This window comes from Larus michahellis, chromosome 8 (assembly GCF_964199755.1).
Source record: "Larus michahellis chromosome 8, bLarMic1.1, whole genome shotgun sequence".
Taxonomy (NCBI): Eukaryota; Metazoa; Chordata; class Aves; order Charadriiformes; family Laridae; genus Larus; species Larus michahellis.
The window spans coordinates 11,905,195-11,926,911 of record NC_133903.1 but is presented as its reverse complement, the minus strand read 5'-3'; the positions used below and the strand labels follow the sequence as shown (position 1 = coordinate 11,926,911).

At 35.0% G+C, this 21,717-nt stretch overlaps 1 protein-coding gene across 14 annotated transcripts in view; it reads right to left on the bottom strand.

Moving 5' to 3' along the window:
* The window catches only part of MRTFB (myocardin related transcription factor B), an 85,896-nt gene that overhangs the window by 60,199 nt on the left and 3,980 nt on the right, over positions 1–21,717 (bottom strand). For 11 of the 14 annotated variants that reach the window (XM_074599523.1, XM_074599520.1, XM_074599536.1 and 8 more), the window contains one exon: positions 2,602–2,803. In XM_074599523.1, coding sequence (XP_074455624.1) covers positions 2,602–2,755 — 154 coding nt within the window. In that variant the 5' untranslated portion in view covers positions 2,756–2,803. The remainder of the gene's footprint in view (positions 1–2,601; positions 2,804–21,717) is intronic. The other 3 variants (XM_074599526.1, XM_074599527.1, XM_074599532.1) reach the window with 1 other exon arrangement.

Genomic DNA, 21,717 nt, shown 5'->3' with positions numbered 1-21,717 from the left:
CAAAAATTCCTCCAATTATATGATTTCTCAGGCTGCCTTGCAGATTGTTTAGCCTTTTCCTTTTCAAAAGCAATAGGGTTATGCTAATAATGGCCTTGAAAACAATGCCTAATCTGTTGGCCAAGCCCAGCCAGATGATTTAGTCTTGTCACAAAGGACACAGTCGAAGTGAGGCCATGGCCAAACTTTTGTTTGTGAACTTCATACAAACTCTTCCTCAAAGACAACATTAAAACCTTTGTGGGAGGCCTGATACTTGCTATGGACAAATGCTCTATACTATCCTAAACTGTAAGAGGAATTATGATAAATAATGGAGAGAAGAGTAACAGGGCAATGGTTGCTAGGTCAACTGGCGCAGAGGAGTGAAAGGCAGCTTCTCAAATGATTCATTTCCCCACCACCACTTCATTTATGAAAACCTCCTCTGTTATTTCAACGAGCCAGAGCCCATAAGCATTAAAATCTCTTGCCACTGCCTTTTCTTTGGAAAATAAACAAGCAGCAGATTATTCATGAAGAAAATACAAAAACTACCTATAAATTATTTCACTAATTCATGAAAGCACAAAAATACTTTCAAGTTATGGGAAGAATGCCTAAGAAAAGAATCAACTGTCCAATACAGAGGAACTAAAACCAAAAGACTGAAGCGCAAACATGAGTAAATTTAGCACCTGAAGCTGCGCACCTTGTTTTACTGCTTGTTTGACAATTTATCTTTACTAGTAAAAGCAGGAAGATAACAGAACAATGAAATTACTTGTCAAGGATAAATATGTACTTAATATAGTCATAGCAAGATTTGTCAAAAGAGAATTTTACAAGCTTGCTGTCCCTTATAAAATGGGGGGTTTCCTCCTTATAAAAGGATTAAAAGATTTTTATAAGGGATCCCCTTATAAAAGGGATTTTTCCTGTTTAATTTAGTGCGTTTTTGTGGTAGTAGCCTTCAAAAATGAAAAGTTTGACTTATTTACACTCAACATAGATACCCGTGTCATCCATTTCAGTTTTACAGGCAATTAAAAAAACCCCAAACAAACAAATTTTCCAAAGGTATAATATATACACACAGGATGCAAAAAAACCCACTACATTCTCTTTTTTTTATGACGTTTATGGCTTAAGTGTTGGCATTTTTAGCCTCATTATGAAATAGCTTTCTTTAAATACCTCTTTCTCTTGCTTCTTTGATAAAAAGATAAAATGTCGTAAACTATCTTAAAACAAGCTTCTGGCATAGACATACCTCTAATCAATTTGACATCAAATAGTAGCCAACAAAAACTATGTCTCCCAAGTTACAATTTTTTTTCTGCCTTACAAAAAATAATACTTAAGGATGTAGAACCAAAATATTAATAAAGTAGCTACAGGTCCCTTAGTTAAAAATACTTCTAATACATTATATCAGTTAACACAGTATTCTGTATTTCAGTATCTTCATACATGGGAAAAAATAAGGAAGCCATTGTAAAAGACAAGCTCAAGTATTCAAAGAGGTTGTCATTCCACATTTATATAAGCTAATCCTAAGTCTCTCCCATACCATATTTTTCCTTTATTAAATTTTTCTTTCTTGGAGTGCCATATAATACTGAGGGTACATACACAAAGCACCATAGACCTAGTCCCTCACTGTGGAAATAGGAGCATCTTGGTTATAGACAACATCCCACGTCTTTCTGAAACAGAGAATACCATGTCCCCAGGTATTTGATATACATACAGCCTAGTAATATATATCTCCATTTTTTTTCTGCTTTAAAGCTGGGATATTCAGATAGTTTTCTTCTTATTTAATAACGCTTATACTATTACAACTGAATTAATAGCTAAACTGATTTTAAAAAAAATGCTTCAAAACCCAAATACTTCATTTACCTACTTTTAATGTTCCCACTATTTACTAGAAATACTGGAAAACAAATCTTCGTTATTAGAAGGTATCAGTGTGAGAAACACACACACACACAAAAAAAAGAAAACCTCCTGCCTTTTCCCCAATAAAAATGAGCCTACGTTTGTATTCAGACCTAATTCTTCCTGATGCTTACTGTAACAGTGGAAACGCTTTTTTCCTAAGTTGCCATGCCAACATCAACAATGAGGAAAGATACTGGAAAGATTCACAAAATGTAAATCTTATTTTTCTTTCACTGTTCAACCTTAAACTATGTGGTGAATTAAACTTTCTGGGATACAATGTGAAACTTCAATTCTGCATTATTTTACAGGAAAAAAACCCATTCTTGATAATTACCCCATCTCTCAAAAATATTTAACTAATACTGCTATTATACACTAGCTCTGGTTTTAAAACTATTAAAAAATATAAATAACTCCATTCTATACACCTCAAAGTATTCCAGTTGGGGTTTTAATGCCAGTCTTCCAAGCCACCACAACAGGTGAAGCTGCTCAGGACAGATTTCGTAACAAACACCAGAGCACTTTAACTCCACCTAACACAGTGCGGGGAGAGCAAGTGAACAGAGTCAATTAATGTTATTTGAAGAAAGCAAAGAAACAACATTATTCCCAAAGAAAATATTTAAGCAATGCCAAGAAAAGGAGAAGAGTCACTTTTGCACTCACCATTCTTCCGTTCGTTGAGAGGAGGTAAGTACTGGTTGGGCTGCAAGGAGAGCTCCTTGAACTCGTGCGCGACGGCTTCGCTGTGAGGACTAGGAGCCAGCCGCGTGAGCGACCCAGGGTCCTCCTCAGCATCCGCTGTCCCCAGGTGATCCATTGTGTTAAATCGTCTGGAGATAGGGAGTGCAAGCGGTCTCTTAATCACCTTATAGTTGACAAAAATAATAAAAAAAAAGCCACACAGAGACACATTACTTTTTTTGTTCGGGTTTTGGCGAGTTCCTTTGCACACAATATTCAACTTTAAAATGATATATACAATATATACTAATTTTGCACAAATATTACAGGTTTGCAAAAATATAGTTAAGCAATGTATTTATGAGCAATTTAACAGTGATTTAGTTGTGAGAAGCAGGACAGTTTCTCTGCTCACTTTGACAGAAAAATGACACAATGTGAACACTCAGTAGGGATGTCCGGAAGCTCCTGTGCCCTACCTTCTAGCAAGCAACACAGCCCGTTTATCAGCAAAATGTTCTTTTTTTCAGTAGTTTATATTAGAGAATTCTGAATTAATATATGATAGCATACAAATAGCTTTTAATATTTCGAAGCACTGCACAACTTTTGTTCAGATCAAAAATCAACTTTGGTATTAATACAGGACCTCATACCACCAAAGAACTACATTAGAACTAGTTAATCTTTAATCTTTCCAGCAAGGAGGGCTTTTTGCCATGAACTTTTTCAAATTAATTTTATTGCATATTAGCTACTTACAGTAAAATACTCTACAGAGTGGAATAAAAGTCCCAATTTATTATTTCTTTCCTTTCTGTCATTAATGTGGTACTTAATCTACAGTGAGGAGAGACAGAAGTATGAATTACTGGTACAGGCTTTTTATAGCTCACAGAACTCTATCAAGTAATTAAAATTTCAATAAATCAATATGAACTTCAATTAAGTCTATCCCTGGATTCTTGGAAACGCGAACAATATGGAATATTAACAATTCATGAAGATCTGTAAAACCAAGGAAATGTCTTATTAAATTGTTTGGTTTTAGTTATTTTTCTTAAGAAACACTAATACTGCCAATACTCGACCATAAACTTCAAACTTCAGGTATGCTGAATATAAATACAGCACGGATTTAATGATTAAAATGTATTTAATGGGTGTGTTTAATGGTTATTAAAATGCAACATATGCTTCAATGACCATACACAAAAATATGTCAAATGTTACTTGGTATTTTAAAAATCATCAAGATGACAAAAAATTTTCATGACCACCAAAGAACGGCCTATGCTACTAAAAGGGGTAAAGAATCACATTGCTGAAAGTGACAATTTGAAAATAAGAAATATAAGCAAGTACGGATTGGTATATAACTCAGCAGAACAATTAGGATGGTTAAGTACATATTTTTCATTATTTTCCATAGTTACCAATTGGTGCTTTCACATTAAATGAAGACACATTAACTTACTGTTATGCAAGATTTTTTTTCTTTGTTCTTAGCTTTTAGAAGCATAATTTACCCAGCTCTCATTCGATTTCCTGACATTACACTCTCCTCAAACTCCCACTCACCCATACAAATTAAGTACATTATTAATGAAGCGAGTCCCTTCAGAGCAGAATTTAAGTGAAAATTTAGCTGCTTATCTGCTCATATTCACAGCATTTTATTCACAATTTATTAGCTATGAGTTATGCTTTGGAGTCACTTTTCAAAAGAGATTGAACCACATTAGCTGTATTCATGCCATTAAATCCATATGAAATTAATAGAAACACCTTCTTGTACTAAAGGTTTAACATTCATTATGCTGCATGTTAGCTTTGACTAACTCTTGTCCCCATGACAGATAACTAAATATCTTGCTTTAAATTAAACCAGTTTAACTTTCATCACTTGTACAACACACTGCTAAATTAGCTACATGTCCATTTCTTAATTTTCATTTCAGGAATGGTATATATGGTGTTATTGTCCGGATTCAACTAAGAACCAGGCATGCAAGAATTACATGCAACATGTTGAATGACATCGATGGCAGTATTGCAATGCAACTCAAAACAAGTTGACTTCTCACACAAAATGTGAGAAGGGACCTTCTGGAGGTCATCTAGTCCTTCCCCCAGCCCTGAGTAGGGCTACCACCTGCTCGGGAACTTAACTTGTCAGGTTCCGAAAATCTCCAAAGCTAGTGATTCCACCACCTCTGGATGACCTCACTGTCAATGCCTTGTCCCCCCACTTCAAACAGAACTTCTTCTATTGCAGCCTCTGACTGTTGCCTCTCGGTGTTTTGCTCTAACACAGATGATACTGCTGATTGTGATTCATACAGTACACAAACTTGGTCACCAGGAACTATCTAAAAACAGAGTTCTCCAATGCAGAACTTGAACCCTAATTTGAAAGTTTCCAATTCACAGTAAAGTCTCACATATTGCAAATCCCTTGTCTTAAATTTTTTTGGATAAACAATTTTAACCACTAAAAATAAAGCTGTTCATAAAAAAACCAGCAAGCCTAAACATGCACTATTTATCATTTATCGGTTTGCCATCTTTTATGATTACAGAATTTCACAGAACAGGCCTCTAGGAAGCAAAACTGAAACAGGCTGTAGCATGTACATTGAAATACCACAGCTGATGCCTTTTTTTGTTTCCCCAAGCAGTTGTCTATACTGATTGACAGAGCAGGATGAGCTCACTACACCCTGTCACATGCAGAAACCCTCTTGATTTTTCGCTGCAAGCCCCTTTACTGATGGGCTGTTAAAAATCCAGTTATTTTCCCAAATGATCCTTTAACACTAGAACCTGTTGCTGTGTTGCTACATCATCTTTGAATGAAAGACACTCTAGAATTCCCACAAATTTGTCAAATTCCTCAGTCATGTCTCAAATCACATTTTGCTCTTTTTTTTTTTTTTCTTCATTTTTACTGATGAACTGCTTCCACATCAGACTATGGAAATATTTTGAGCTAAGAACACCGAATTCTCTTGACCTTCCCCCAGAAAAGAAAAGACACACACCCCCACCCAGCATTTACAAGCGTTTTCTTGGGGGGAAAAAAGTCTGTGACCTACATCATCAAGATCTGGCTCAGATACACTATGATCAACAACAGCCTCTTACTGAATCAGTGAACAGAACATCTAAGCGATACTATAAAGATGACAGATTGAGGACTTGCAATAATAAAATATAAACAATTAATTTGATTCTTCTCTCTTGTTCCATTAGAATCTAAAGGAGAATTCAGCTGTTCAACTTTCTAAAAAGAACTTCTAAACAAAATTACTAGTTTGTCTTAGGCATAAGATTTTCCTTATTGACAAAGTAATTTTAAAACTTAAATAAAAATAATTTTGATAAATAGCTTTCCAAACAAAAAAAAAGAAATAGACAAGAAGAAAAAAAAAAGTTATCACTATGCAAACATCTTTTTACACTGTTGTATATATGAAATAATAAACCACTACTATTTTTTAGCACGCTCATTTTAAGTGCTAAAAAATAGTAGTGGTTTATTATGCAAACATCTTTTTACACTGTTGTATATATGAAATAATAAACCACTACTATTTTTTAGCACGCTCATTTTAAGTGCTGGAGAAGATGCATACAATTGCTTTATCATCAGCTGGAGCTTACACAACCAGCAGCACTTACTTCACATGAATAAGATATGCAGAACATCTCCATCTATCTTCAGTTTTCAAAAAGCCATATTTCATCCTGACTTTTCTAATATAACTGATTATTTGGACATTAACACTTCAAAAATGAAGAACAGCAGGAGAAAACATGAGTTCACCTTTATTAAAATCAAACCCTGTACAATAAATACTTTATCCAGTCATCGTACAAAAGCGAGAAACTCATCTGGTTTAGAATTTAATGTACCATGATACTACCATATTTTATATTACAGATAACACATTTGCTTCCCCTTTCTCATTTATTTGAAGCCTCCTTGATCTTGAAGAATTATTTCATATTTGCTATCTGCATTTACAGATGGTAACTATTATCAATGTCACCCCTGATTTTAAGCAGACCCATACACATAAGCATATTAATAAAAATAATTGAAACTGAAGAGTAAAGACACATACAGGAAAAATACAATTTAAAAAAATATCCATACTATTAAAGTCTCAAGATTCTACTCTGCATAATCCAGGAAAGCGACATTTTACACAAGGCTAATCTGATGGACAGAAATCAATTGTCACTTCAGGGGTGTCCACTCCCATCCTTGAAACTAACACATCTAAAGCTTCATTAAGTTGTATGAACCATCATTGTATTTGGTATGAAAAGCACTTCTACTTATAAAGTGTTGGAAAACATAATACCATCTTATTTGTAGCAATAAGAAACAAAACTACGCCACTCTTCCAATAGTCCCAAAGGATTTCAGGTTTGGGTTTTTTGGGTTTGTTTGCTGGGTTTTTAAAGTAAAAACTAGAATAAAATTCTTTTCCTACTTAACCTTCAGAATAGGTACAGAATATGCACCAGCACTGCAAGCCAGGCTTTGGTTCACGTTTATCTGACAACCCCACAGAAAGCGTTCCAGTTCTGGCGCAGGAGAACTCCCGTAGAGCGTATGAGCATTATGTAAGTGTTCTCACAGATCGTAGGTGGTTGCTATCTTTCTTAACTGCTGAAGACAAATGCTTCTTTTATTTTTAAACATTTTATCTTCAAAAGACAAAGTATATTTCCTCAGAAAAATCCTAGAAGGGGGAAAATACGTACTTCCCTGCCACTTGAGACACTAGAACTGGTATTTTATTCAGCAGAAATTGTGAGATCTGGATGACACTTAAGTAGTAAATCAGCTTTTATTTTAGAGATCTGCTGGAAAAAACAGTTCAAGAATCACAGTGCATTCAAACTCTGGCCAAGTCAAATGGCTGACCTTAACACTGCTCACGCATTTACACCTGCAAGTGTAAAATGTGACTCTGCACAGTGCAGTGTCAAATTAGTAACAGTCACGCCACAGCAGATATTAGCAATGTCAGGCTCCAGTGCTGAATTTACTACAGAATCATGGTGTGAACATCAGCAGTCAAATCACCTAGGTTTAAGTTCCTCCATTTATAAATCTCAGTAAAATTTTAAATGATGTAGCTAGCAGTTTGCAATATGCCAGAATCTTTAGTGGGAAGAATATCAGAATTGCAAAATGTTGGGTTTGGATTTTTGGTTTTGGTTTGTTTTTTTTCCTTCAATGCGTCAGGAAGCACTAAAAAAAGACACTTAAAAAGCTTAGGCACCACATCCAGCAGGTTAGCCTAACCGCATCCCGTGAAGGTCATTTGCATTAAGCTCTTGGATCTCTCCATCAATGCCTAGAAAGACTTGAAAATCTGTACAGTGGGGATGATGATCTCTAACACTGGAGGGGTAATAAGCATTTAGGGGACCATTACAGTTTCAAATATTTCTTCGATTTGAACAGTGAGCATTAATGATTTGTATCTGAGATAATGTGCTACGTCAAAGTCGCAACATGAGACTGACTTGGCAATTCCTCTTTCCATCCCATAAAAGAAGGGCAAGAACTATGCTTTCAGAATGCAGCTGGCCCTACCCCAATGCACGCATATGCCTACAGCAAACTTCCGTTCTAATCTTCAAACTGCCAGAGTCCAAGTGGTCAGACCCTTGGAATGCTCAGTACCTCCCTTCTTCCACAGGATCAATCCAAGCAGGACTTGGCCATAAACATTCAAAATACACAGGAACATTTAGCTCACTGAACAATACGGTAACTGTAAGTTAAGAGTCATTTCCCAGAGACAAGAACTGGGGATGAAATACATGCTTCAAAGAGAGGAAAAGATGCAATGTTTTTAAAAGATGACTCCTCTTGGCATGCTGCTTATCAGCAAGGGGTAAAAAGAAAATGAAGAAACAAATAGTAGGGACGGCTCCAGAAAATCCATCCCAAGTCAGTTCCTGGAGCAATACCAAATCTAGGTGTCTGCTACAAGGACAGTAATGCTCCTCAGTCTAGTACAGAATGGTTTCTCTGGGACCTCTAAAATGCAGCGTGTTCTATTTGGTAGACACTAGCACATACCATATATGCACAATTTCCTTTCAGCTGGGCTTACCTCCTATCATATGTATGAGATCTTATTGAATTCCTACGTGAAAAGCTATTAGGGCTCCCTTTATAATTGTTCTGAATACCTTTTTCTGCATGTCCATACACATTTTTTCCCCAAACTCTAAAGAGTACTTATACTTCATTACAAAATTGAAAGATTAATAATAATTAAAAAAAAAAAAGCTTTGGAAATACTTACAAAGTATCTAAAAGCCACTTAAAGCTGTTCCTCCAAATCACCTGTCTTTTACACCAAGTCTTATACATTGTTTTTTTTTTAAATAGTAAAGATGCAAAAAACAAAAAATAACCTTTTGCATTGCAATTTTAACAATAAGCCGTTACAGAAAAGGGGTTCGGGGGTTTTGTTTTTCTTCCTTTTTTGTTTTCTCAGTCGGTTTCAAATCCACTTACTGAAATAGCATTTAGAACCAGTAAATACAAAACAAATATGGAAAGTACTTGCTATTAATAATCACCCAGATTATCAGTATATTAACTGAACAGGTCTAATTCATTTTTGACATTCATAATTTCACTGATCGGAGAAAATGTCTCAAATTAAGTTTGCCTCTGCTGCAAGAACGACGCTTATTCTGTTGAGATTTAGCCCCTCATTTTATGTATTCCACAGTGGATTAAAAGACCAAAAGACACTTTTCATGAAAAAAAAGTCTTGAAAGTATTCAACCATTTTAGTATTCCACTTCACCCAGGATGATGCTGTTCCTTTTCCCAAAGCGAAGCAGCGTCACCACTGCTGACATCTTGGTGCTGCTTCCAATCTCTGCAGGTACTTTCTCACCCAGCCTCTCTCATTATAAGTATTTTGGATACAGTATATGAACTTTTTAGATACAAGGACATTAATGACAGATAACTGATGTTAAATTATTATATTGAAAAAAAAAATTCAATCCTGTAAATTAAAATACAGTGCTGAGATATTAATGAATGAAGATAAATTTTGTGGTAAAATACACAGCAACAAGAACTTAAATCATACAGCTATTTTTACAAAGGTAATTAGACAAAAGCAGAAAAAGATGAGGAATATCAACGGCTGACTAACTATGAGTAATCATCTTGGATTATGCATTATCAGAAACTCGTTGTTACCATTAATTTACTTAAAAAGCAGTGTGCAGAAGTATATGAGAGAACTGAAGTCCTGTCAGGCTTCTCACCATACCATACTATGACATGCTTTGTAAAGGAGCATGGAGTCAAGACTGGACTGATAAATATTTCAGATAAATGTCTTCTTTTATTTCATAAATTATTGAGATTACATTTTTGTAACTGTCTACTCTAGCTAAATTAATACCGCTGAGCAGACGCTAGAAGACCTCCAGAAACTCATTTAACATTTTTGCATATTTTGATTACAATGCTACACTGAGATTCTCTTTACTAATTCTTAGAAGGAAATATTTAAAACTTAAGTCTTTGGACTGATTAAAGCCTGAAAAGAAATATGCCACACTACCAAATGCACACCATAAACTATGTAAAGTATAGAAAAATACTTATATCCGGACAGAGGCAGGGGATGAGTCAACAGAATACTAAATGATACATTCCTTCCTGTGCCATCTCCAGGCAAAAAAAAAAAAAAAAAAAAAAAGGCATCATCTCATTCACAATGGGAGATACAGCCTGCTAAGCGCAAATTAATTATCAGGCAGAAAGTGTGGGTCTGCGATGAGCAAAGGCAGCCTCCCACAGCTCCCTTAAAGCATGGGGAAGCTAAAGCTTACCCTGCTGCTCTGTAGGGCCATACAGATGATTTACTTACTCCTTTTTCGCATTACTGCCTTCTCAAAACTAACCTATTCAAATAACATTTGGTAAAATCTTATGGGCTTCACATAACCCTACAGTGGAAAGGATACAAAGCTTAAAGTTGTAAAGCTTAAGTACTTTAAGGTCTCATAAACATGTTTTAAGTAGATACATTACAATTATCTTCTGTGTTCATACTTTGTGAGCTTTAAAATGGCAATTAATAATAAAATTTATCCAAGATGCTAAACTTCTTACAAATATTTTAAGTAAAGCAAGCCAAGGTTCAACACGCATAATATTCAAGTCGCTAAAATGAAACCAACCCCTTCAGATGGAAGTAATGTTTGTTTACTGATTATATAAAACTTTTCAAAGCTACCATCTTCCTTTAAGAAAGTTATGAAAATAACTTTGCAGCATGCACCAAAATCAATAAACAAACAGCCTGATAACCAAATGAAAAAGTAGAGTCTAGGATTAGCTGCCTCTTAGAGACAATACAGTCAACATCCTTTTTCTTTAAAGAAGAGCATGCGCTTCTGTCATGTGAAAGAGATATGGTCACCTAGGTAGCTGTGCAAGCTATTTAAAACCAAGCATTGAAGCTAGCATCTATTAATGCATCCGGATAACCCAGAACATCTTTTAATATACCTTCTACTGACGCAATGCTTTGTAAGTAGAAGCTACATTATGCTTAACTTAACTTCGTATGGTACCGTTTGTAGCAGAAAGTTCATAAAGACTTAACTCATGTTGTAAAACGTAAATCACGATAAGAAGACGTTATTTCATCTACAACTACCTAGTAAATCCATCCTTCCTAACAGCTACTACCTGAGCACTCCGTAGCACCAAGAATTATGGCAACAACGCTTGAAAGTATAATAGATAAACTTTGTCCTACAACTCGTCATAAGCAAAGGACTTCCAGATACAGTCTTCAATAGTTTTTTACTTTAAATCACCTTATGAGCAGACATCACTTGATTTAATCTTATCTTTTTTGTGGATATTCTTAGTCAACAATGCTCATATTGAGGCAACACTAAGTCATTCAGCTGGATTAACTTGATTAAATAAACACAAAGCTGTTACAGCACACATCCACACTAGTTGTATTATAATAAACAGCTTCATAAAAATACTTTAAACTAGAAAGGTAAAACATGAAATAATATCTTGTTTAGATGTTACGCACGCACTGTGCATGGAAATACACCATTTGCAAATGCTCAGAAAAATCTAAACATGACATTCCTGTTTTTCAGTCTATGAAGATGATGTTGATTGTCAATATCTTACATTTGATGTAATACTCCACTAACATTTAAAATGACTGTATTAACACTGGCAGCAAATAAATTTAGATTCAGATTAGAAAAACACACAAGGTCAGTTTTTTAATACCTAAATTTAGCAAGAAACCATCTGCATTATTGGTGTGCAAACAAATGATGCTTCTAGTTTCTCATCCTTGTCTATCTCTAAATGTTTAAATTAGATCTCTTTTTTCCAATAAAACATAAGTGACATATAATTTCAAAAGCCATTTATTTGAATTCCAATTTAAAAACATTCCAAAGTTCTTAATATCAGTTTTAATATGAAGTGTTTAAAAGTAGTGTTCAGGTAATTGCAAGATCAACTCAGATTTACCTGTCAAAAAGCAAGGTCAGTTCTGGTCCATGACAGAACTTTGTGGAAGGAATTAATAAGATAACATGCGCTCCATCATTTTCTGTGGCCAGCAAACATAAATAGATACTGCTGGCTACACTGCTTACGTAATCAAAGTTGAAAACATATTAAAAAAAAATAAAAACAAAACACAAATGTTAATTTTGGTATTATAAAAGTGCTTAATAGTGCAAGTCTGGAGTAAGTGTCCAATATTTATATGAACACATCATGCAACTGATACACATTTTAGCATCATGTCCTAGAAATGGGCATTTATTTTAAAAAGAGAAAATACACAGAGCTTTTTACAAGAGGTGTTCTCAAAGTTCAAAACAGTCAATTAGCAACTTTTATCGATAAATTGGATCATAATCTTTAGCAATTTCTTTGTGTTCAGAGTCCTTCGACAGCCAAAATGCTGATCTATTTTTAAAATGTTGGTAGAGCATCTAAAGCATTTCAGAAAAGGTTAAATTACTCCATGATTTCATTTGTTTGCTTAGCTACTTCAAGATGTTCCCATTTATGACTAAGCTGCAGGTGCTATTCTGTTTATTTGTGTGCCTGTAAACCAAGCCCTTGAATTGAACAAAGCAAGGAAAGCATTAGGATTCAAGTCAAAGAGGAAGGAACTGCAGGACTGTTTCCCGTTGAATGCGCTACTTTCTACCCTCCTTCATAAGCATGACTGAACATTACACAATCATTTCTATGAAATTAAATTTCTTGAAAAAGATATACTTTGCTTCTTTTTATTTCTATACACTCTTACAGAGATAGAAATAAAAATTTTATTATTATAATACTTGTGTACCAAAGACTGATATTTGACCTCTTAAAAAAATACAGTCAACTTCTACAGGACAGCATTTAACTTATTCACATTCAGCAATAAACTAAATACTAATTAGACACGAATTTAAAAAAAATGTAGCATAATTAGGGATTACTAGCAACTTCAATTTAAGGGATCTTGCAAATATCAAAAGTATTATGTCTGACCTGCACCTCAGTGCATGCATGCAGATGATACTGAGTTAAGCGGGCCCTGCTCATAACTTAGGACAACTTAGAAAATCTCTTTCACAAACCTTTTGCTGCATATTTACTTGTACCAACACAGCTACTTTCCAGTATTAACAATGCAAACAATAACTTGAATTAGCTCCCATGGAAACCAGTTAACTTGTTCCTCTTAACTGCTGAAACTAAAACTTGTAAAATTTAACTCGCTAATGGATGAAAGAAAAACTTAGAAGGTGACAGATTAATGTTTAGATTAAAAAAAGATAAAAATCAACTTTCTGTACATCTTAAGCAGTAGCTATTTACCATGTGTTCTTTATTTGATTTATACTAAGTGCTTAGAGTTCATCTAAAATATTCTCTGTTCTGTTCTTGTTTATGATCATGCAATCGCTGTAAAAAGCAAGGCAGAGCATTATGACATGGATTTAACTGTCCCAAATGACTGGTTTTACTTTGTAAGTTATTAGAAGTACTTAATCTTCTCCTCTACACTATTTCCTTTAACTGGAAAGAAAACAGAGGCCTAGCACCAAAGTATTAACATGGCTGATTTACAAGTCCATGGGACCAACTCTTCTTTTCAACAATTCAATTTACATTACATGATGTGACACATTTTGAGTAGCAATAAAAGTACGATGGAGGTCTAATTAAAGGTGACGAAAGTTTTAAGATTTACTTTTTTTTTTTTTTATGATGCTGGTGTCCTGCTAAGACAAAACAATTGGGTGAGCTACAACCGTAAGATTTTGAAGGCTCTCCTAGTCCCCCCAAAGATAACTCACAGTTAACTGCACACATTAAGTACATGTATTCATCACATGCTGCATGGGTACGAATGTTCGTCTTTCTCAACTAAACAGAGGCAGTGACATAAAATTTTGGCAGTCCCATAATACCACTTCATGCTATTGCCAACTCTTCTACTCAATACACGCAAATTATTCTCCACTGTACTTGTCATTATCCTAGAGACAGAACGAGGTCAATATACTTCTCATTTCTTATAGCCAAAGCTGCTATGGAACTGGACAAATATGTTTGTTTGGCTTAAAAGTATTACTTTCCATTACAAAATCTAAAAAGCAGTTAAAAGGGAAAGAGCACAGTTGTTTCATCAGTTATATACCAGCTATCATTAGATTCACGGCTTCAGGAGAACAACCTCTTCCCTCCTCAGTCTTCAACCACTGCTTTCTGCAAGTTACACCTCCTGATGTAAGAGGGTTAAAGAAAAAAGTTATTACACCTCACCTGGAAGCAAATAGATCAAAATGTCACATTACATTTGGTGACAGTGAACCACTGCTCAATTGCTCATATCCCACATCGTATTAAGTGACCTAATTTTTTATACAACAATGACAAAAGGTCACAGTGTGAATCCAATTACACCAGTTCTAATAGATTTACACCTTGCAGTATCTTCACGAGAATTAAAGTGGGTTTTTTATAGCTACAATAAGGATGCATACTAAAAGAGTGCTAAATTCCATGCATTTAAAACACAGACTTTCAGGTAGAAAGAGAAACAAACCAGAAAACCCCAACCCCCAGCTTCCTAAACATTGGAAATTAAGCATGAAGATATATCACAAACTTAATATTATGACTTTAACATAAGAAGAAAGAAATTTTATTAAAGACAAACTGACACACTTCACTAAACAAAAGCCAAATTTTTACTTCTCAAATCAAGAATGTTTCTTCTAACAAGGCCAATAATACTCTGAGTGAACAGGGTACGACCACAGGAAGGAATATCACTTATCGTCTCTATAAATACAGAACCAAGATTATAAGTGATCACGCTTAATCCCCAGATCAACACCCATATTCTAAAATAACCAGAAAAAGTATGTTATTAATATGGTGCCTGAAAACTCTAATGTTCTAAACAGTTTAATGCTATAATCCACAGTCCATGCCCTCAGTGCTTTAAGAACCAATTTCTCACGATCTCCAAAGCTAAAATGAACTTGAATTCCATTTTCCATACTGAAATTAGCTAAAGACTAATAGGGCAGAAACTCTGGGTCACGAGAGTTTATGTTGCCTAAGGCCACTTTCAAAGAAGTCTTATCTGTTAAACTATTGTGTGTTCCAGTATTTCATTCCCTACAAAGCTGCTTGTTTAAAAATAAATAAATAAATAAGAGATAGATGGTAACTATAAAATTGTTTGCAGCAGATTTCTGCACAAATTGTTACACTTAACAGCTGTAACACATCTACATTCTCTGTTTCTTGGGATTTTCTCTCAGTATGACTTGAAGCGAAAAAAAGCCATTAAACCTTCTCCGTATAAAACAATCATTCTCATCTCCATCAACTATAAAGGAGAGAAAGAAGTCCTCTGTTGATGCAGAAATGGCAGTAACCAAGAATAAGCTGATCAAGAAAGAAACATAATGGCCTTCAGAAAGACCTAAAATCTAAAGTATCACTCAATAGAAAGCTAATAAACATAGGAAAAAGGCCTCTTGTATTCAAAGATATAAATTTCACATATGTAGACTTAAAAATGAGAAAGCCTGACTGCAACAAACTATTTCCTTACTTCAGTTAAGACTAATTATTTCTGATTTCTAATTATTTCATCTTTAAGGAAAATAATATTTAGAAAATCACAATGAAAGTAATTAACACAAAGAATCAACTTAACACTGATGAGTGTAAAAAAACCCCAGACTGTCTGTAACTACCCTTCCACCCCCGCAATTTAAAGATTTCTGAATTAAGAAGGAATAGACACCATCACTGAAGTCTGCTGCACTAATATAGAAAGCTCCTGGGCAACACTGCCTTATTATTACGAAACTTCAACTCCTCTTACTAAAGGTTCTTCCTTGATTTTAATGTGTTTGAACTTTGCGAACTTGGACAACCTGAACTGAAATGGTTTAGGAGAATAAACCCGAGCAGGCAAAAAATCTCAGGTAGGGGTGGAATGAGAGGCTCCACCAAAAGGCATGATGTATCATCTTAACCTGAATAGTTCTCTCCCCTCAGCTGAAAACATACTTCAAATGTGGAATAAACTTCATGAGCTTCAGTAAGCCAAAAAACCCTTAAAACACAGGCTGAAGTATTTTTTAATACATTTTTCCTAATATCCTTTTGTATAATGCTAATGAAAAAGCTCTTACTAAACATTTTCATGAACACATCACAACTAGATTAACAGTCAATTTACAAACTCATGAGCCTAAAAATACTTCAAGCCATCATTTCTCTACTCCATAATAATTTTATTTGTATACTAGACATTTTTGGTCTTCGGCAGCATAACAGAAAATACACTTGCTTTAATATTCCTTCTGATATGTGAGACTTCCAACATTTAACAGTCCTCACATGTAATTTATTTGGGTATGTTTCAAAACACTTCGCTTAGATCCATTTACTAACACTAAAACACACAGTGTGTTTAATCAGGAATAAATTAATAAAAAAGGCTAAAAAAAAAATCTAAGCAATGCCACTCTTTCCTCGAAGATACACTTTTTTGAACAGCATTAAAAATATTTTTGCAAAAATATACACTACAAAGTTTTATTAGAAATGCTGTTGGAAAACTACTGATAATCTGATGAAAACAAGATAGTCACGAAATATCTGGTCAGATATTATTACGATAGCCCAGGTTTCTCTCGGCTTATTTTCATTATTTCTTTTCTGACATTAGATCATTGTTCATTTCTTCCCAAGATCATTTCAGTACCTGCTTTCCTCTCGATTCCTCTTCCTGAAATTTATTTTTTTTTTCCTAACATCCACGTATCACTAAACCACTTCACATCTCAGCTTCCCCTTACCCATCAAAAATGCTCTGTATACCATCCTTCCTTAATATATCTTCTCTTCTCTTGACCACATTCCTCAGCCAGCCACCATAAGGCTTGGCTTCGGCTTTCAAAAGCCTACCTACAGATGCCAGGAACCCAGAGGCAGATCAAAGAGATGCTATGGTATTCTACATTTTGGGCTATCTTCTGGCCCCATTAATGCCCAAAATACTTGAGAAACAGTAGATTTAGAATCATGCCTATGTTCAAGACGCTCTTGTCAACTATCGGTCTGGTTTAGTCTGCAGAAAAGGAAAGTACCTTCTAGTGTTTTATCCACCCCCCATTTCAGATTTCCAGTTTGCCTCCATATTGCCCACCTCCGCACCCACTCAGGGCTTTCTCAGGGCAGAGAAAGATGAACAATTGGCTGAAGTAGATTGTTACTGTCTGCATTTCACCCTTTCCCAGAGATTCCACCTTTCTGGTTTCACAGTTCTGCGTGACGAGTTTTTAAAATCAGGCATATTTAACAGGACTCGGTAAAAGAGCAGTCAAATGGTTAAACTGGCAGAACAGAGGAAGGGTGGAACATCTGGCAGAGGAAGGAGGGAGTCATTAACCACTCATCTTGGATCTACCGCAGCCAGAACTGTTTGCCTCACCATGCTGATCTGATTCCAGAAGAAATCACTGATTACACTATGCTATTCACAGAAGAAAAGAAAGTTGCAGAAACTGACAGCATTTGCTCAGCAAAGCCTTTACCTTACACCAAGTGAAAGTATTTGAGTGCCGCTGTATTATTTGACTTTGACGTAAAGAAGCATTACTGGAAACAACCCATACAAATTCAGAAATAGTAAAGACTGTATAATAAAGTAGAAACTTCTCTTGAATTAAGTATTTACTGGAAACACAGTAAGCGAGCACTACCTTCATAAAGCAGATATTAAAATCCTTCTGCTGTACAGCAACTCCAACTGAAATTCCAGTGTTGCATACATTAACTAGAAAATGGTGAAGTTTTCAGTCATTCCTATAACTTCACACACAGTTGTGTGATGTTGTGATTATTCTCAATATTTACCTAAACTAGAAGCCAAACTACACAGAAACTTTGGAAATTTTTAAAGAAGTAACACCAAGTTCCAAAAAGCGACCTGGTAACTCATCAACTTTTCTTTTGGAGCAATTCCTCAGTATTCAGTCATAGCAAGTATTATTAGCACTTTCACTGCTTGCAAATTGTACTTAAGGTTTTGATTTCTTACCTGAGAAAACTTCAAGGTTTCAATACATTACTAAGTATGAGTTCATCTACTCCTCTAGAATACATTAAATTCTGCAATTTTACTAAAAAAGCCCCACTTTTTATTAGTTAAAAACTTAAAAATGAAAAATGACATGCAAACACACAGCTTCATTGTCAATTTTGCAGTCAATTTCATAGCAAATGCTGCTGCACAGTGACACTAAATCAGAGTCTGAATAGATCTACATTCAGAATTTTCTTACTAGGAGTGTACATAAATTTATTTTCTTCTGTTGGATGTGAAGCAAGCACGAGTATAACTGAGAGGAAAATGTGTGAACAAGCATGCTGCCATCCAAAAAAATTATATTATTGATTTGAATTAATAGAAAATCTGACACATCAATACTAAGTGGCATCAAGAGCTGATTCAAGAAGATTTTAAAAATTATTTCTTAATTCACACAGTTTACAAGTCCTTAACAAAAGCCCTATAAATATACAAAGTATAGTATAACCTTACTAATTTACTAAGTATCTTGATAGAGAGTATAGCTGTACAAAAAAGTGCAACATATATTGAAAATCATTAGCAAAATATTAAGACATTTCTTTTGGTTACCTGTCTTGAGTTGCATTTTCCACGGAAATATATTTTTAAGATGATTTTTTTTTTAAAGAGAAAAGCCTAAAAAATAACCTACCAAGTAACATGATGTCATAATGAAAAATCAAACACTCCAATATAGTTGAGAGATTTATTAGTCCATTCAAGTCCTAAAATAATACATAAATGGTACAATTCAGACTGACCATAATGAATATAAAGATCCCATTAATTTCTGTATAGTAATCTCAGCACATTCAGCAAGCTCCATTTTCAAAATACACACATTCTGAGGCCCTCATCTGCCTGATTACCACAAAAGATTATAAAAGCACAAACACACACTACTTTGCTTCATACTTCCAAAGTCACTTACATACAAGAATGAAACATGCTGAGAAGATGGCCAATTCACAACAATTAAAAATACTGATAACACATACACCTTACGCAGTGTTTTAAAACACAAAATGACATCACATGATCTCTCAGATAACACTTAAGTATAAACACTTACTAAGACCAAAACTGACAATTTACACTTAATACCTATCAATGTAAAGGAGATCATCACTACACAAAATTGCATCTGCAACACTGTGGTGCAAGAGGGAATACACCCACCACAATGACATCCATACACAGATTTCTTTGCTTATGTTTAATCAAACTATTACTTTCCTAAAGCTTTACTAACATGTGGTTCTAAATCCTGAAAAGCTTTAAGCGTGCGTTCAACTTTGCGCAACCCATTTAGTCTCATAAACACATGCTTAAAGCTTTGCTGGATCACAACTTTACCAAACAATACATTTTCATTTTTAAAAAAGGGGAACGAAATTAAGGATTGTGCCAGCAGTGACAGAATGTCAGCAGCTGAAATTCTAGGTCTCCATAATTTTTTTTTGTATAGGAAATACTGAAAAGCTTGCCACTTCATGAGACCTAAGAACCATTTATGGGTATTAACTGGACTTTATGGGAATACACTAACAATTTGAACTCTATTTTAACGAGTTTCTCCACTGAATATTTATGAGCTACTTCTTTTACATTTGTAATAAAGAATGGCTGTCAAACTACTTTCAACATCTCTAGAATTTTTAATGAAGTTTTCAGTAACTCTTCCCTAGCCTTCCAGGAGACTTCTAACATTAGAAACAAAATGTGGAAATAAAAATACAATTGTTCATCCTTTTCAGGGATATAACTTAGGGCTAATTATCTCATAAATACAGAGTTTGAAAAGGGTAAAAAAACAGGTTTTTTTTTTCTCTTTTTGTCTTTATTTTTAGTGTTTTGTTCATTTGTGTTTCACTAGTCGGTGTAAAGATCAAAAATGAGCTTAACTATGACTTCTCTCTCACTTTGTTGCTTTTGGCGTCATGCCCACGTTTAAGCCAGTTTTCAAACATTTAATTAATAGCTTTAGCCAAGTACCCAAATATGAAATCTTAAAATACTGTCTACTGAGTCAACGATCACAGAGATCCAGTTTATTGCACAAGTGCAAAACTGTTATATTAACATCTGGATTTAATAACAGTAATCTGAACACTATTTAATAAATTCTGTAATGTGCAATTGCTTTGGAGTTTCAGGATATGGAAGATTTTTGTGGCTGTGGCTTCGACAGAGCCTCAACAACACTGAAGAGTAGTTTTACAGCAGCCGTCAATCTTTACTACAAAAGAAGAGTCTGAAAAAGTTTTATTCCATAATTAATACCATGCAATTTAGGCTCTTGAACTTCAAGTGATAAAAATGCTTAAGAAACAATGCCAGGAATACTGGTTCACTATGCTCAACGCAGCACAGAATAATTTAATTTAAAGAAGCAAACATGAAACATTCACGTTTGTCAAGTGCAAATAGACTTAATTTCAGTTGTTAGGGTTGCTGCTAAAAAAGCAGCGGATATATTCACAGTGAGAAACAGAGGTTGCAGATTTACTAAACCAGGACATGATGCAAACTGGTTTGCCAAGTCTAATCAAACCTGCTCTTCTTCATGTAGCCTGAATGCAACCCTAAAACACACCTTACCTTCAGGTTAAAGGAAGCTCCCCTATCTTTAAGTGTTTCCAGTTGCTAATTTTTTGCCTAACCCTAGAGTTCTGGGGTTTGTTGGAATACATCAATGCTCCAGATACACACCACCTTCTGTGCACATCCAGAAAGTTCTGTACATCTCGTTGTTCTTCCATTCTCTGGAGCAGTTCTTAGCCATGAAAGTCAAGTGCAGTGTCTGTCTTTTTCTGTAGAGGTGGAGACTATGCTCTGTTTGCTCTTAGAGGGGCCTCAGTAGAAATTATCAAGAAGGCTTTAAGCTTGATGCGCTGTCTCAGCTACTCTGAAAATAAAACCGCTCCTTCCACCCCCCCAACAAAGTCCTTTTTTCCATACAGAAGATGGGGACAGAGAGGTCAGAATCAGAATTTTCACCATTTTGGTACCAGCTGAACATCAGAGGCACACAGTTCCAAAACTGAGAACGTTTTAGTTGACATAGCCCAAGTTCTTTATTTTAGCTGCGCGAGTCCTAGTACCTATTGAAATAGAATTCTATCAGCAGCCATTAAACATTCTTAGTAACTCCCTTTGTGAAAGAAGTTTCCTCTCCTCATCTATAACTGGATCTATTTAATCAAGAACTGCATTGAGTCAGGTGGTACTTTGGAAGTGCTGTGCTGTTAAGTGCTCTGGTGCTATGTTGGTACTACCAGAGTCACTGCAGAATGATTGTCAAAAATAAACAAAATGCTATATAGGCCAAAGTTTAACCTACCAAGATCAAAAGTATTAA